This window comes from Sebastes umbrosus, chromosome 21 (assembly GCF_015220745.1).
Source record: "Sebastes umbrosus isolate fSebUmb1 chromosome 21, fSebUmb1.pri, whole genome shotgun sequence".
Classification (NCBI taxonomy): domain Eukaryota; kingdom Metazoa; phylum Chordata; class Actinopteri; order Perciformes; family Sebastidae; genus Sebastes; species Sebastes umbrosus.
The window spans coordinates 6,387,251-6,405,517 of record NC_051289.1 but is presented as its reverse complement, the minus strand read 5'-3'; the positions used below and the strand labels follow the sequence as shown (position 1 = coordinate 6,405,517).

The following is an 18,267-nucleotide window of genomic DNA, read 5'->3' as shown; positions in this document are numbered from 1 at the left end:
GATGGTTGCTAGGGTTGCTCTAAATTTGATATTACTGAGCGTTGTTGCTCATGTCAAGATAAGTGGCAGCATCATTAACCAAAAATAGACATTCAGCTCCGGTGGAAACGCATTCTTCAATAATGATGGCAGCTAATGTAGAGGCAATGTTTATTCCAGCAAATACTCCGTACCCTAAGGCTAGAATCTGATTAATTAAATTTAGCAATATCTCAAAATACCTCAAGGTAGGTTGAATTGTGTGTGCTGAACTTCATTTAGTTTTTGAGTCTGAAAACAAATAAGAGATAAACAGAAAAATAGACAGCAGCAGCCCCAGAAAGCTTCACCTGTAGCACCGTGGTCAAGCATCATGCACACAGAAAAAAAAGAGGCAGAGATGAAATATAGTCTCATTTTTGCAAATTAAATTCGTTCACCCTCCCGTGAGCACAGTGACAAACAACACCGAAATATGAATGCAAATAGCATATTTAAAAGGGCCTAATAGCCATTTTCCAATACAATGCATCATTCTGATCAATTGTACTTATTCAGGTCTACACGCCTCCTTTACCCTTCGCCTCTGATTGTATTTTCCAAATGCCAAGAGCAGACGAATCGCCGCCGCAGACACACAAGTCATTTAGCAACAATGAGGCCAAATGCTAAACACAGGGAGAATACGATGCATGGCTACGGCTTCTTTTCCCTCCTTTCTTTTCCTGGATCACCATATCTTCAAATCTTTGTGATTTTGTGTTGCGTGTTCTGCCCCGCTGCCCTCCGTGGTGATCGTCTAATTACACAAAGCTTCAGAACGGAAAGTCAAACCGCGGCAGTGCACCAATCCATCCCAGCATGAGGTATCACATTACGCCGTGATATTATTGTGGATTAAGACCACAGGCAGAGTCGAGCACCGTCATTAATTTAGTCGGCTTTGACAGTTTGGAATGGGAGTAACATCTCTAATGAACACCAACACCTGCTATTAAATCTTAAGGACGAGTCCCATACTAATGATGCCGTCTCCCTGGGATGACCTCGAGCTGTGAAGTGGATATGTGCACAGTGGACTTGTTTTGAGGAACAAGAAAGAGTTTTAATGGCTTTGAGAGTCAGCAGGCTGCCTTTGTGAGTCAAACTTCAAGCGAGCGTGGAGAGAGAAAAGGGAAGGGAAGCTGGACCAACTGCAGAGACATTTCTGGGTCTTACCTGTCCTGGCATGGCGTTTTCACAGAGGAGCGTTTCATAGTCGATGGCAAAGACCGGGGCATTATCATTTATGTCCAGCACTGTGATGAGAGCGACGCCTTTTCCAATTTGGGTTGGGTCCTCTGAAAGAGAAAGCAGGAGAGAAGAGAGTCCCTGTTTGTGTCAGAGCTTTCAGCAAACTTTCTTTTTAAACACTTTCATTCTGTCTTAACTTTGCCTTGATGCACTTGGCCAATTTATGGAATATTGATCTTTCTCATGTGTTTTAATTAATCACAAAGGAGGAGGGGAAAAAAGTGCTGCTGTAATGAAATATGCAGTGCGCCTCCAACAGCTGGCGTCCTTACCCGCACTGCTGTGGATCAGCCAAAGTGATTACACTCGGTGCCGGCTTGTTGTCGGGGAAAAGGCTGCGTTTGCGGACGAGCCATCTTGCTCTGTGGGCTTCACGCCTCTGTCTGCCTGACACACACTGATGGCTAAATGGCTGCGTCTGAGTGCAAGACGATGATTAAGCCTGGCGTCGCCGCCATGCCGGCCAGAGATGACGCGCTGACATTCGGGCCAGGCTGATTTGACGGTGATAAAAAGGACGCGCGGAGCCTCGGGTCACAGGCTTCTTGTCATTGCCGTGGTCTGGTCAGAGCGGATGAAATGTGAGTGACTGCAGCTCAAAATGCACAACATCCTTCAACCAAAGAGTCCCTGCACTCTCTTCAGTTAGAAAAGAACCTATTTACTATAAATACTGTCATCAGGCGAACAGGGCAGTGGATTTTGTAGCCAGTCTGTGAACTCAAAGATGTTTTCAGCTGGAAACAGCGCCCGAGTGTCACTATGTGTCAGAAGCCAGTACCTCATGCATGAGGGACTGTTGTGACATTTCATATGGCTATTATTATATGCTGCCTTCCCTTTGTTGCTATATCAGGCAAGCGCTCACACTCGGGAATCAACCGAGTGGTGTCTCTGTGTGCTGTTAGATGTAAATAAAAACAAATCTTTGAAGCAAAGAATGATAAAAAAAAGGTTTTGAAGAATCTTTCTTTTCTCACGCAGTGTTCAGTGCGAAGATGTGAAAGCAGAGGAACTGCAAGGCTGACAGGCTGCTTGTCTTTTTTAACTTATACTGATGTGACGCAGCTGTCGAGAGCGCTCTGCGCATCGTGTGCTGATGATTGTTGTCCATTGTGCTTGCGTGACGGCAGAGGAATGATACGAAGGCTGGAAAAAAAAAAAAAGAAAAAAGGCCCTCGTGTCCTTGGAGCCAATGAGAGATGAACAAAAAGGCGGGCGGCACTTCTTCACATCACATTAACATAGTTCACCCGTGGGTGAGATCGCCGACCCTTAGTCAGCATCTCGTCCCCACGGCTCAGGGACGCGCGGAGGTCAAAACGACCGGCCCGTGCGTAAATTAACATTCCCCGACAGCCCTACAACAACCCCAACAACTGTACTGCCCTCTGCACAGAAGGCTAAGGGACATAATGAAGAGGATAACAGGACAGATACACTGGTGTTATAACGAGGAAGTATATGAAACCTTAGATCCCAACAAGTAAACTGACCAGTCGCTAAACCCCGGTGGTAGATTTACCAATCAAAATTCTTACTGATTTTTGAAACAATAGGTCCTTAATTTCAAATAGAGGTAAGTTAGCATCCTCACCAGCATTGCTCTTGTATTGCAGTGTTGAGCTAGTTAGACCTAGTTGTATAAGTAAGTTCAAAATCATAAGATCAGACTGTTATTACATCCTTTCATAAACCTGTTTTGCGACTTAGCTTACATTACTTCCATACTTGTATTTTCAAAGTGAAAGTTTGTTTGTGCTTTTAACGTTACAAGAGCAAAAAGCTTTTTAGATGAGGGCTAACCGATGTGTTTGGCAAACGTAACTCTATCTTGAGTACCATTTATTGGGGGTTGCTGGAGCTGCTAACGTTTTCTCTTGTTGTTTTTGGTTTTGTAAAGGCTAAAAAAAGACACCACCCTCCTTCAAACTCTTAAAAGATGAGTATCACACTTACTCAACTCTGACTGGTACAGCAGTTTTGAGAGTGTTTGCCTTTAGTAAACTTACGGCTCTCGATGGCGAAGATGGTGAGGTTATGGACCATGTTGGCCTCCCGGTCCAGAGGCTTGGCTGTGCTGATGACCCCACTTAGAGCATCCACGTTAAAGAAGCGCTCCAAGTCTGTGTTCCTGTCAATGGAGTACCTGGACAAAAAAAAAAAACACAACCACACACACACAGCAGACACACTTTTAAAAATTGCTTTTTGATAGTGGTATTGATTTGACATTTTGGTGTTTCTTCAAAGATTATGATATTTTTCTTCCATCAAACCGGTGCAGCAATCACACTGAAGATTTTCAGTTGACACAGAGAGAGCTTTAATCAATCATCAATGAACTGTGTTCACATTTTATGTAACATAAAAGATGTTTTTCTATCTAGAAAAGTACAGATCATTTACACAAGTGTGGACTTTACATTCAGAAATGCAGTAGGAACTTGGAACTTCATAACATTAGTGAAACAAAACCCTATTAACTGTTGATCAAATTGCGGTCCGTCTGCTTGGCCCTCAGCACACGACGCTGATCAAACCCTTTCAATACACAGCAACTCGCATTTCTAGAGAAAATTACAACTTCAATTAGCCTACATCCAAAGGGTATTATTGCAATGTAATTCGACTCTTGTGGCTGCATTAGTTCCACAATAATTTTAATTTCAACAGATGTAGTGAAATATATTGCAGACGCTGATAACAGTCACAGGAGCAAAATGAGGCAATTTACAGCTACAATGGTGCAGTAATTTGATTTTCTGATTAAGATTACTAACAATTCTAACAGACCAAGCATGAATACCACACAATATTCATTCAATTAATGCAAAATAGGTGGCGATCTCGAGAGTGACACCGCACAGATTGGCGACGTGAGTGCTTGTTTTGAGTCGCAAAATGCCACGACACGAGTGTTGAGCCTTGACCCTCCTGCAGGAATGCCCTTCTCTCGCTCAAGATGGCATTTCACTTTTGCAAATGCTGCACTCCTCGGCCCTCCCACCATCTGGCATTGTCTTAGCGACAGCCACATGGGGGACCTTTCGAGGGTCTACGGCTTCTGTGTTAGCAGATAATGTGGAGTAGTTGAATGGAATACAAACACATTAGTCTTCTTGTATTTGGGTACTTTGGGATTCCAAGAGCACATTTCTTCTTTAACAAACAGCTGTGGAAAAGAAGTTTTCTGAATTAAAGTGAATACATCAGACCGGCAATACGTCATTCAGAGTAGGCTCGCATGACCACGCCCCCTTTTGGGGGAAAACAATCCCTCATAGACGGTAACAGAGTAAACAGAAGACGTGAAACATGTCTCCAAACTTCTACTTTAAACCAGTATCAGTAATAATGCAATGCCGAAGAGTTGCTGTGTAGTTGCTTGCACCAACAATCAATCCAAAAATGTTTATCTCCAAGCTATAGACCAGACCAGCATGGCGTCATCGCCGGGGCTGCGCTCCCTTTTTGGGGAAAGAAACTCGCTGTCACAGGAGAGAAAACGGCAAAAGCTGTTTTGTAGTGGGTTAACCGAGGCTTTCACACTGAGATTTGAGGCTCATAAGATACGTGAATATTCACTGTCGGTGTGGTAAATCACTAAATGATACTGGTGTCAGTGATTAGAATGGCTAGCTAACGTTTTGAGTGTGAGGCTGTTGTAAGTAATACAGTCATGCATTAACGTTATAGCAGCATAAGACTGTTGTCTCCAACTAAATCTCAGCCTATAGATCAAACAGTTGGCTATTAACAGGTTGGTTATTATGACACAGGTTGGGGAAGACTGAAGGGATATGTCGGTGATTAATCTTAATTTATCAAGGTATCACGAAAACTCAGGTTCAGGCAAAATAATTATAGACATGTGTATAAAACAAACGTTTGTGTAACAAGAGATGAATGCATACAAACTTGTCAAAATTACAATCCAAACACACATCAAATTACATTAAAGTCTATAGGATCCTTGGTTTTCTTTCCCCAAAAAGGGGGCGCAGCCTTGACTTTTTGCGAAGTACCTGTTTGTGCCGGTCTGATGTATTATGACGAGTTACAAGAGGAGCGATATTTCACATGTTGAAATGGCAGTTGGGCACATCGTTTGTACCTGATGGCGTTGTTGGAGGTGTCTGGGTCATGGGCAGAGACTCTCCCGATGGAGGTGCCCACTCTGGCGTCTTCCGAAACGTCCATCTTGCTAAGCGGTGTGGAGAAGACGGGTGGCTCGTTCACATCGTCCACTGTCACCTTGACTGATGTCGTGTCGCTAAATGGGCCCGAGCTCAAGAAGTTGGAGTCAATATTCCTGTTTGTGGCCTCGATTCTCAGAGAGAAGCTGCTCTTTGTTTCAAAGTCTAGAGGCTGGAGGAGACAGAATACACAACGTACGTGAGAGATGTTCACTTTACTTGTCAAAAATAAGAGAGGTGGCGGAAAATGTTCAGCTCTTTGTTGGAAATGTTCTTGGAGACTACACTGCTGTGGCTACTCCACATTTTCAGTCAGTCAAGGGTAAAAGAACGGCTTATATAAGTATGTAAATCTGTAAATCATTCATACAATGCTGAGATATTGATCCCAATTAAGGATGGAGGAGGAGAGTCAGACTTAAACGCAGTCATTTGCTGATGGATTATAGTTACTTTGTGCTGTGAAAGCAATGATATTGATTTCAAGAAAGCCACACAACATGGTGAAAAGCATTCAGAAATAACTGCTTTTGAAACATTTTTGTCATTTTGTCTCGTTTATCGAACTCCCCATCGCAACATATAATATACTGCAGGAGGACATTGATTTGACACTTTCATTTTCAGCGACTCTCTCTCGATGTTGTAATTGTCCGAGTTTGGTGCAAAACAAACAAAGGATTAAATCGGCCCATCTGACAAGAATCGCTGGTGTCCAATAATGACTCTCTCCCTCTCCCACAAAAGATCTGCAGCAGTGAACTGTCACATCCATGTGGCCCGAGGAGCCCATTTCAAGTCCTCTGAAACCATGAAATGTAAAGTGTGAGCCGTGAGCGCCGGAGCATCCAAAAGTGAGGCAAGAATGTGCAACGAATTTCCTGCGTAAATGAGTAAGTGGCTTTGTTACACATTTAACTTGAGATGATTTATTTTATTCATGTAGGCGGATATCAATGACATTATTTATAGCATCTTGGTTTCCATGGTGAGAGGAGTTCTTTAAAGTGTTAAAGTCTCTCTTTCCATCATCGATCCTTACAGTGATCTCTACACTGTCTTGTGGTGAGAACAAGTCTGGCGCTGTTGTGGTAGTAAACCTTCGAGTGACCATGGGATGCTAACTTCGATTAAAGGTGCTGGAGATAGTCAATTCTGATTTGTCATTCGTGGTCATCGGTTAATTCAAAGGTGCAGAGGACATCTTGAAACAAGGTGAGGTGGATAAAGAGGAGAGGCAGTTGTCCTAATATCCTCCTGCATGTCAAATGATATAATTTTTTTCCTGTCTCTGTTTATTTTAATCAAAGAATGCACCAATTCTTGAGCGGGCACTACAATTTTGTGCTATCCAATTCACCACAAATCCAAAAAGTACAAAGCTGGAGTCACTCTATATATCTCTCTTGCTGCCAAATCCCATGAAAAGACCAAAACCAACCATGCTAGAGTCTGTCTCTTAATACTTTCTGACTCCCCCATCCTGGCTGTGCACTAAGCCCTATGCCTTTTCATTCCTACTGTAAATATTTAGTCACAAATATACAGTTTCATTTTTAAATAAAAAGGCTAAGGTTGTGTCCAAAATCATTCACTACTCCCTACTCATTATCCAGAGTAGAGGACTATATAGTGAGCTCATTGGCAAATCATTTTCAGACACTACTCGGGTCATTTTCTCTTAATTACGTCATTGCTGTCGCACAATTAAAACGTGCCAGATCAACGTCTGCTGATGGACCATCCATAATAAATACTGACGTGTATATTTGTGATAAATGCTAGGGCTGTCAAAGTTAATGCGATGACATGTTAACGCAAATTCTTTTAAGGTTTTTAACGCATTAATGCAACTTGCAATTTTTAGGTTGTAGCAGAGTGAAGATACTGGCATCATGTGAAACTAGAAAACCTAAGGAATCCATTGGTACCAACCATGTCATACTAGCTTATCGTGAAGGAGGCTAAATAACGCTCCAAACTTGCGCTAAATTTTGGATGAAAATGGGTTCTATGGGTATCCACGAGTCTCCCCTTTACAGACATGCCCACTTTATGATAATCACATGCAGTTTAGGGCAAGTCATAGTCAAGTCAGCACACTGACAATTATAATATATACATTTCAATAAGAAATATATACATACATTTGCATAAAGCAGCATATTTGCCCACTCCCATGTTGGTAAGAGTATAAAATACTTGACAAATCTCCCTTTAAGGTACATTTTGAACAGATAAAAAATGTGTGATTTAATTGCGATTAATCGTGATTAACTATGGACAATCATGCGATTAGTTGGGATTAAATATTTGAATCCATTGACAGCCCTAATAAATACATATTGTAAGCTATTACGTTGCGTTGGCTCTTAAGTTGCTGTGATAAGCAGTAATGCAGCGTATATGTCTATGGATTTTATTGTGAAAGGTAAGAATGGAAGGAGTAAAGCAGTAATGCGCTGCCGTTGTGGATAATAATCGTATTTTCCATAATTATTAACTACAAAGTACTTTGTGGCCGTTTGTGTTGTGATGCTGCTCTGCTCACATTAAATATATTTTTTCTAACTCATGGATTCGTCTCAATCGTGCATCTCTCTCTCTCCCCTCTCTGGGGACTATTTTCAGCTGCGGATTAACACACATTTGGTGCTCTAGTAAATATTTACAGCTGCAGGACGGCGTAGTGGATGTGGGGTTGACTCAAAATAAATCACAGTGCCCAGGTTCATGGTGATGAACGAACACATCACCCGGTGCAACAGTGTGGCTCATTGATGTGTTTTTGATCTATGGTACAGAGGATTCAGCTATGTCAGGCTGCACAGGGGATATTTGTTGAAAGGATTTATTGTTGGTTTAGGACTCTTCATATGCTTTAATATTTCACACTGAGCTTTAGGATTCATTCATATCTGTGAGTTGGCTACACTATTTCCTTCTACATCAGCAGTAACATCTTAGCTTCTGGATATAAAAACAAAAAATTAAAGAGTTTGCATCCAGTAGGAGCAAAAATTGTAGCATTGTGATATTTCTTTATAAGTCTTGCATGTAGAAAAAAAGAGTTAACTGTATGAGGAATAGTCACACCAGTTCAGTCGTTCCAAGTAATATCCAATGCCACACCAGCTGCTCAAGTACAGGGCTTTACCCAACAGCCGGAAAATGTTGCCTTATGTCTCACTGACTTTCAGGAGGGATGGTGTAGTACCATTTATGGGCAGAGAGTCACGGTACAAACGCTTTTATATGCAGTACCTTCAGAAGGATGACGACCCCGTCTTGCGAGTTCTCATCTGTTGTTATGTTGAACATGCCGAGACTCTCGCCGTCCATGATCCTGTAGTCCATCTCTGCGTTGGAGCCTATATCAGCGTCCGCCGCTTTGATTCTGGCCACCACAGATTGCACGGGCAGCGACTCCGGCACCGTGTACTGATAGTTCTCTGGAAGACGAAGGACAGGAGCGGATGCTGGTAAATGGATGTGCTTATTTCACCACCACCAACTCACCTTCAAGCAGCTCAGCTTTTTTCTTATAACCCCCTTCAGCTTTGATTCGGCTGTGTGGCTCCTCAATAAATTCATGTTGCGTAACTCAGACAGGCAGCCGTAGAGACACACATAAGGAACAGAGCACTTTGCTTTCTCTACATACTGCAGCATAGGCAGCTGAGACGGCAATAGAAAAGTGAAATGTATAATTAAAACCAATTTCAGTTGTCACATTTCTGCAGGTTTTACAGCTGGAAGAATATATTTAGCAGAATGTAACACTCTCTAAATGCTGTCTGGATGTAATGGGTTATCACTTGCACCAACAGAAAGACAAAGAAAAAAAAATCCTGCTTGGATCCCGTTTGTACCTTTCACAGGATGAAATGTCCACTTGAAGAATCTATTACTCAAAACTCTCCATTGCGTTCCCTGAGCTTTTGTCTGACCCCTCGGATTTAAAGTACTCTTATAAGAATAAAGAAGGGAATCATATTCATAATCATAATCTCCCCAATCACCATGGCAGAGCTCATTACCAGACCTTTCTGTGTTCCTCACAGTGTCTCCCTCAGCCACCGTCTAAATGCTAATCTGCCTGACATTGTTTGCCGCCATGTAATCTTTATAATGGCTTTTTAATTTGCCGTGGAATAGCAGCTCTTTAAAAGACCGAAGAATTGCTTTCCTCCCTCCGATTTGCCCCGTGCACCTACCTCTTTTCCTTTCTACCCCCGCCTCCTCCCAGCCTGTCCTCTCATGTAAGCCAACCTTGGCTTCTCTACCCCTCGTTTCTTCCAAGGACTAGCTATAGGTCCTGGACTCGCTATCGGCTCTGATGCTCCGTAATGGTCTATCGATTCTGACCCATGACCCTGCGAGCGCGACAGCAGGAGCAAAACTCTAAACTCCTCCGATGTCTCTTTCTTCCCAGTGTGACAGCGCTGGGTTAAAATGGCACTGATGACTTGTTGTGCAAACTTGAACCTTTCTTTCCCCCCAGGGCCCTGTAAATTGACTCCGCTTCATGGCAGTCCAGTGGTGAGTGCACCAGCCAGCCAGCGGTTGGGGTATCAGCGGTAAACCGATTGCCGGCGCTTCGGATTATCATGAGAAGCACTGCATGCCTTTGAATCTTAAAGCTCGGCCTGGAACCCATTTGCAGCCCGTGAAATAGGCTGACAACAAAAAAACGGAGGCTGATTGATCCTGGTATCGAACGCCGAAGCAGCCCCCAGCTCTGATGAAGAGCAAAGCAGGGAGGTGCACACCTTGCAGGAAGACTGCTTTTTAATTTAGTTGTAAAAGTCCAAATGTTTGCTGTAAATATATTATTGCAAAGAAGTTGCAAAGATAAAGAGAGAATGGTGTTCGGACGTCAATTAACATAACCTTAAGCTTTAATGGTGAAGATTTAATGAGTGTGTTTTGCTTCTAAGATTTCTTTGTAGTTCAAGTTTATTCTACCACACATACCACAGGAAAAGTGTTGTTACAGAATAAAGGCCTTTACACACCGGGGGACTAATAAACAACATGAAAATGAGAAATACTGCAAATATTATACTGTCTATATTTTATAAGAACGGAAGGAGTGGATCTGGTGGATCCTTTCAAGGGTGGAATAACAGCCCAGCCATTTTTGTACCACTTCATTCACTGCATAGTACAGAACAAAGCAAGCCCTCATTTTGGTTCCGTGAGTTCAAGTGGCTTTACAGCGATAATAGATCTTTAAAGCCCCATTCAGCTGGAACATAACAAAAACATGCAAATGAACCAAGGAGCTACTGGCTTTATTCTGATTGCTGAGTAGCTGTCGAAAACATGGCATGTGCTGTACATGACACGCTTAATTGACCCTGTAAGGAAAAACAGGAACAGGAGTCTTACTGTGAGTGAAGTGTGGCGGGTTGTCGTTGACATCGGTAAGCGTGACAGTGACGGAGGTGGTGCCGGAGAGGCCGCCCATCTGGCCCACCATGTCTTTGGCCTGGATGACGAGCACGTACTGGTCCCTCGTCTCCCGGTCCATGTTGGGCAGAGCTGTTCTGATGACACCTGAAGAGAGAGGCAGAGAGTCAGACATACTGTAACCACAGATTAACTCAAGTACCACTTCAGTGACATGCTCCAAATGTGAACTGATTTTAAACAGGATGTTATTTAACACTTATTTAAAGTGGATAGCCTACAATAATGTTTTCATACATTACTGTCAAATGTTTGGTTAGTTTTAGCTATTTAGCTATTAAAGGGACTGTTTGTAACTTTTTAAGCGTATAAATGTAGCGGGTCGGCACACATGCGCGTTCGCATATGCACGCTCGCGTGTTGCCGGAGCCTCGTCTCCGCTGCCTGCTCTCCTTCACTCTGTCTCGCTCCACCTCTAGACGTGAACGTGCGCTCACTCCACACTGCAGAAGAGTTAGTTTAGCTCTGAGAATATCTAGTGAATGTACAGTGAACGTTTGTGCAGAAATAACTGCTGCAGCTCCTCCAGACCAACAGAGGTTTTCCGTGTCCCGTGAAGTGACGGGGTTCCTCAACGAGTTACGTTATCGTCTCGTTACCGACCGGGTGCCGCTGTCTTCGTCTTCTGTTTTGAGCGATGCTCGTTCATGTCTATGTAGAGCGAGCAAGCGCGAGCTCGACGCTGACTTTCGTTGATTTCAAGGCCACAGGTGTCGCTGTTAAGCAGCATTTCTGAATCTTACAAATAGTCCCTTTAACTATCTAAACTGTTTTTCCATTACCTTTAGCAAACCATTTCTAGGGTTGCCAACTTTGGTTTCCTGGCTCGAGTGAGATTTTGATGACTTTGCTATACCACACACTCGTTACACCACGCCACGCCGCACCGTGCATCATAACATATATGACGATCACGTACATTGTCAGATACAGTACATACACATAGTGCATATGTTCTAGCAGAAAGTTCTTCTAAAGTTTTAAAAGTTCTTTCCACAATGGGAATCACTGTTTATAATAGTTATGTTTCTGTTATTTTCATCTGTATTTTGCTAGTTCTCCTTTCTGCAAGAGGATTGATTGCGGGCAGAAATTTACTTCGCGACAGGGCGTTAAATGCCTCCAATTTCACCGCAAGTGTTGGTCTTTAATAGAAGAGCATAAAAAAAGCTACAGCACCGAACAAAAAAAAATGAATAAAAGACTTCAACAAAATTACACTTCCTGCCCTGAAATTATTTCAACTACCAAGTTAGTTGACAGACCACTCAAGTACTGGAAGGCTCTATTCATGTCAAATTGGATGGTCGAGTGGGCACATCAACCCTTCAAGTTGTGATTACAAGAATACATGACTTGAGGTTAATGGGTTGATATCCAGCGCGGCTGGTAGCTTGTTTACACAACAGCGATGAATTGTGACTCTTCCGTGCCCTCAAATGCGCTGTCACTCCAAATAGTTTAGTAGTCTGACATATGATGAGGTTAATGTTAAGACGCTGTCAGAAAAGTGAGCACATGCAAAGGGACATTTTAGCCGCCAGGGGAGGCATTATCTGTCTGTCCTCCTGTCACGATTGATCTGTCATCAGAAAACGATCAGAGATGTGACAACACTGGCATCAAATGACTGGCATGTATCCGTTTACACCTGAGCTTCTGTATAAAACAGCTACCAAGATGTGGTACACATGCAGAAAATACGAGAGACATATTTTCATTAATGACATTTTTCTAATCTCTGCTTTATCTATGGAGTACAAAGATGATAAATCCAGAAAAAAATGAACGCCACGCATTGAAATGCAAAGAAAAAGTGTCCTAATCCCTCAAAAGCAATCACTGTTGCTTTCAAAATTAATGACTTACCACACAATGTGTTTCATTCATTAAGATTCACGCAGAACATGGGAGATTACTCATTACGAAACACACAAAGCCACAGCACAGTTCCTGAATAAATGATTCATTTTTAGTTGCTTTATCACATTCACAGCCTGATGAAGCAGATCAAAGGGGAGCTCTTGCACCTGAAGAATTTCTCATAATCCTTTAAATTACCGAGAAATCTGACATGTAATTGAGGTCCAATCTCTCGAGGACGGAAAAAAAAAACCAACACTGTATTTATTTGCTCATTACATGTATTGAAGAATTCACAATCAGCTCTGCCCTTGACGAGGACTGTGTTGTTCATAGATGAAGAATCACCAAGAGACAGATTTCTGATAAATTGCCTTCGCTAGCATGATTAAGGTCTGCCAGTTCTAGCACTGCATATAATAGGTTTGTGTGTTCTTGAGTCTGAAAATGACAGGTGCTGTTCAGTGCTTGAAATGGGTCGGTATTCACCGGTACGCACTACTGGCACCTCTTCATTTTACTCCTTGGCGTACCGTGACTTTTTCTTGCGCACCGCCACCGGCACTTCTCACAAGCTGCCGGTAACCTTTTCTGCCCTCTCCATATCAGGTTCTCTGGGAGATTCATAACAGCGAAGCGTAACGGCGCAGCACCAGCGTATTTACGCCGCCAATTATCAGCCGTATAGACATAAAAACTACATGGGAAGCATCTGGACGAGCCTACGCACGGCACCGAGATGGAGGGTGAGGACAAGGGGACGGTAATTTATCAATACAATGTTCACATCCTTTTTGCAAAACAATTAGAGAACTGTTCGTCATAACTTTTTATTATTTGTGAACAAATATAATTTGTGACACATTATTTAAAAGTTTTCTGAATCTGCTCTTTTAGGGCAAACATTTCTAGAAGAATTAAATGTTCAGATGAAGGCTGATATATGTGTAGATAATAAAATAAAACATTTAAATACATTTCGTTTTTTAAGTATTTAATAATATTGTATAAATCCCCAAATAGCCCATGAAATAATCCCACAAAATTATTCATTATTCATATTTAACATGAATTATTATTAGTTATTCCCAGATGGATATTGCTGTTTGTTGTGTGTGGTGGTGTGGGTGTTTACAGTAGTGCCCGGGCACTGAAACGTTGCTCCACGAAGCTTTGAATACCTTTGAATATTTCTCACCGAAGCTTCGAAGCCCAAAAAAATGATATTCGGGACAGTCCTAGTAATTACTAGTAATAATAATGTTCCAAAATGATATAAAATGGCATAGTTTTAAGTTAAAAACCTCTATTATCCACACCTAATATCTCCTAGTACCTTTTATTCACTGTCAAAATTCATAATTGATCTCTTTATCCTGCGGTCTAATATGTGGGAGCATCCTGACCGGGACACGGCTCCTAAAACTTGAATGATACCCGACTATAGACTACAAATAATACAGGAAAGCACTTTAACGATTAACACTAAACACACCACCTTAACCCTATAATGTTCCACTTGGAATATTATGGGAGTATTATAGGCCTACTATAGAAGATTCATAGCCCAAGTATAATAATATCAATAAAACCACAGCTGATTATGACTGACTGTAAAGAAATAATGAATAAATAGGAATAACTCGCAAGAGATTGCTGATACCGGCACATTTCTACTTCAAGCACTGGTGCTGTTTACTATGTGGGTGCGAAGGGTTAATATAAAATTTTACATACACAAACCTTTCCTCCAAAACCAAACTGCATGCCTAACCGTAATTCTTGTTTTAACTTGAGGATTTCTTAACATTTAAAGTGTGGTTCTCATAAGAATAGTACAAAGTACAAGCGCACACACTCTGTTACACGCACATAGTATTTGCAATTAAGCTCGAACCAAGAACAGAGGAGGAAGGACAAACAAATCAAGAAAAGTGGGTCAAAAGACTTCAAGAGAAAAATGAAGATGCCTTTTGACCGTCAACCGCGGGTGTACTTGAAAATAAACAATTCCATTAAGCGTTTAATTTTCTCTCTCTGCCATCCTTTATTAATGTCATTACAGTCCCTCCAGCTGAAAACTGGTATTGGCTGCTCTAACTAAATGGCTCAGTTAGCTAAATTATAGTGAGCTGTCCACTTTCTTTTCTCCTAAGTCCCTGCCAGTGGGTTTACAGTGGGATGACGGTGGTCAATAAAGCAATAATCTTTTGCTGTTGCTCTGCAAAACATGCCATTTGAGTCCTGCATCAAACAATGAACAGTGGGCTGTTGTCATGCAGCAGTGTTGGAAAACAAGGCTGTCGTTCTCTCCTTTGGTTAAGCCTCGACGACAAAGTCAAAACATGTCATCTGTTTCTTTTTTTAATGCTTTTATGCTGCGAATTTAGGCATCTATCTCCGTGCGGTGGATATTCACCCATCTGCTCGGTTTATCCCTTGCATCCGTCCTTTCATCACTTCTCTGTAGCTTCTTCCACAGTGTAACCTCGTGGCCAATTAAAGAGCAACACCACTGCTCTGGTGTCTGCTGCAGCGACACCTATGAACCCTGTTTACTTGAGTTGCATCAGAAAAGGTTACTTCAATCCTTCAATCCAGTGAGAGCTCCCATAATACTAGCTGGACACAAACAGAACAAAACTTTTCTCCTTCTGTACTCCGTCCGTACAACATGACCACGGGGACAAAGAATGCATGTCTGGACTTGAAAGAGGCATCTTTAAACATGCCGGTGAAGCACAGCTGGATAATGGTTGGATTATAATAACAGCTGCAATGGATGGCTCCTGAAGTAAAAGGTGAAATAAAGTAGAAAAAGATGTTGAGCTTGTGCAGCCAGCAGTGAGACAAATGAATGCTCTCACTACACCATAGATATGCTTCACACACAATTGATATACTTATTTAATATCAGCTTGGTGTGTTGGAGCCGGAGAGATATTGGCTGTGGTTAATGATGCCATGAATCCTGATACCGGCACGCTAAAAAAACAAAAAAAAACAGAGACATGTTTCTCCCCCTGCCTGGCCAGAAGCACACATACTTCTCACCGAGCGACGCCGCTGATCCACACGCCGATGTTGCGAGACTGTTGTTTGTCTGCTGGGTGCCAGCCCCCTCGCTCTCTATCTCTGTTACCCCGTGCGGCGCTGGTGTCATTCCTGGGGAGAGGCGATGATTAAAATCCTTCTGTCGCTATCTCGGCACGGCCTCGCATTGCGCCGTGACTCCCTGCCTCCGGTGCAAGCCAGACGCATTGTAGCCGCGCATTTATCTAGCTGTCTCCACACCACTGGCGGCAGACGGGTGGGCCATGCTCCCTGCTAAAGCCCAGATACTTGACATTTGTCTTGGGAAGAGGAAATAAAAGTGCAGACTTTGGAGGAACCCTCTGGCTCTGCGTGCAGCTATGAGAGGTACTGATGAAGGTGATGAACACTTAAACATGAAGGGTGCAGTATGTGATTTGCTGAGCCCTCAGGCGGTCCACTTACAAAGAATAGATCCCATAACACAAAAACAGGCCATACAAACAGGGAATAAAACCTCCAGCCCAGGTAGTTTATTACCGGGTGACATCAAGCATCATGCTCTAATCACGGGTCACTATACAGTACCGACTCAGTGCGAAAGGGCCACAACACAAAGGACCAAACATGTTACACAACACAGGATACATTCATTTGTAATGTTATGCTGAAAGGAAGCGCGTTCATCCGTGCACACATCCAGGTGGCGTGTTGTTGTTTGTGATTAGAATTGAAAAATTGCATCTCCCTCTCTATATTACAGGAGGCAGCCAGATTTATATCTAGCCTTCAGCTGTAATGTTCTCGATTTAGTGCAGTCGCCACCACAAGAAGTCTACGGAGCCACAGTTTGAAAGAAGAGGGTAAAGAAAAGCACGGTTCTAAAAAGGCCACGCTAATATCTTAATCACAGGCTGATCACAGCCAGCCCGTCTCCTCCTGACCTCGTCGTCCGATTTTTCACATGATGATTACACAAGGATTGGACCTGGCCTTTTCTTTTATTTGAGTGTTTTCAGTTTAATTAGATTCCCAGGCTGAGAAGAGACAAAGCTCAGTCCATCGAGGCGTCTCTCACCTGAGTGCCTGTCACATTCAGATGTCATACTCGTGTCGCTCTGAGAGGCAAGCCGTGTCACATCTTAAATGCCCCCTTCAGAGTGTAATTAATCCTCTCATTCAGGCACCTGGCATTTCCTGCTAACTAAATTCTTCTCTTGTTATTCCAGCCATTGAGGCCTGTGAGCATGCATGCATGCTTAGCAGTGTTAATGTGCGCGGATAATTGTCTCTAAAGGACTCGCCATATCGCCAAGGTGTACGGGGCTGGAGGCAGCTGTTCAAACCTCCTTGAGCCTGCCATCAATTAGAACGCCGGTCCTTAACAGCATTTAGCTTTTCAGCTTCACCTTCAAACTAAACTACAAGCTATCAATCAATATATATTATAAAATAATGTCTTAACTGAGCACCTTTAGGCGCCGCAACTTAAGTATTTTGCCGACATTATGTATAGCTGGGAAGTTATTGGAGCTATTCAGGATTAAGTACTTTTCCCAAGGGCACCTTGTAGATTCAATTTGGGATTAAGAACCAGAGTAAAGAGACTTGTTAGACGTAAGAGAGGCAGGATGCTACCCACCTAACACCGGGTCACACGCATCCTCCTCCCCCCCCTGACCATTAGCCCTCTGCCACTTAATCGCTAGTGCAGTATTGCAGTGTGGAGCTTAGAGTGTATATCAGCCCAGGCACTTTGTCAAAGTCACCCTCTGCTATGGCCCAGGCGTGTGCTGCAAATGGGACTAATTAGTAACTTGCAAAGACAGAAGCACAACGCTCATCCCACAACACTCAATCCTGGTCTGCTGTCTAAAAAGCTGATATCTCAGCCCCAGAGTGTGTTCTGTAAGATACATGGTATTGACAATATGTTAAAAACTAACAGTTAACACAAATAATGTTGTCTTTTCACAGCCAATACAGGAGGCGGACACAGCATTTAACACCTGTAGGGATAATAATGCCATTTAAAGGAGGACTATGTTATAACGGGCACACGATACTACAATAGTCAGCAAAGCCCCCATCTGTTAATGGTTCTAAAGATTATCTTGCCAGATATTCCTGTGGTGTGAAGTGATGTTAAGACTGTTTTTTACATCCTCCAATCAGCTCGGAAGCCCATCCTGGCCGCACCATTTTCAAATATTAAACATGTTTAATATTTATGATCGGATATCCTGTTGTGTGTGGGGAACCCAGAGGACAGCCGATGACGCGGTCACGTGGGAAAGAACGATAGCCATTTGAGAACCAAGCTGACTGAAGAAGGAAGGACATCATCCACTCTCATAGCGGCCGCGGATAATGCCAAACGTGAAGCACAAAGTAGTAGTAAGGCGGACCTCAGAAATGGAGGACC

At 42.7% G+C, this 18,267-nt stretch overlaps 1 protein-coding gene across 1 annotated transcript in view; it reads right to left on the bottom strand.

Moving 5' to 3' along the window:
• Positions 1-18,267, bottom strand: part of cdh7a (cadherin 7a) — a 112,869-nt gene that overhangs the window by 29,660 nt on the left and 64,942 nt on the right. The window contains exons 5-9 of the mRNA XM_037757444.1: positions 10,866-11,033; positions 8,736-8,923; positions 5,390-5,643; positions 3,285-3,421; positions 1,198-1,319 (exon numbers count right to left, since the gene is read on the bottom strand). Coding sequence (XP_037613372.1) covers positions 1,198-1,319; positions 3,285-3,421; positions 5,390-5,643; positions 8,736-8,923; positions 10,866-11,033 — 869 coding nt within the window. The remainder of the gene's footprint in view (positions 1-1,197; positions 1,320-3,284; positions 3,422-5,389; positions 5,644-8,735; positions 8,924-10,865; positions 11,034-18,267) is intronic.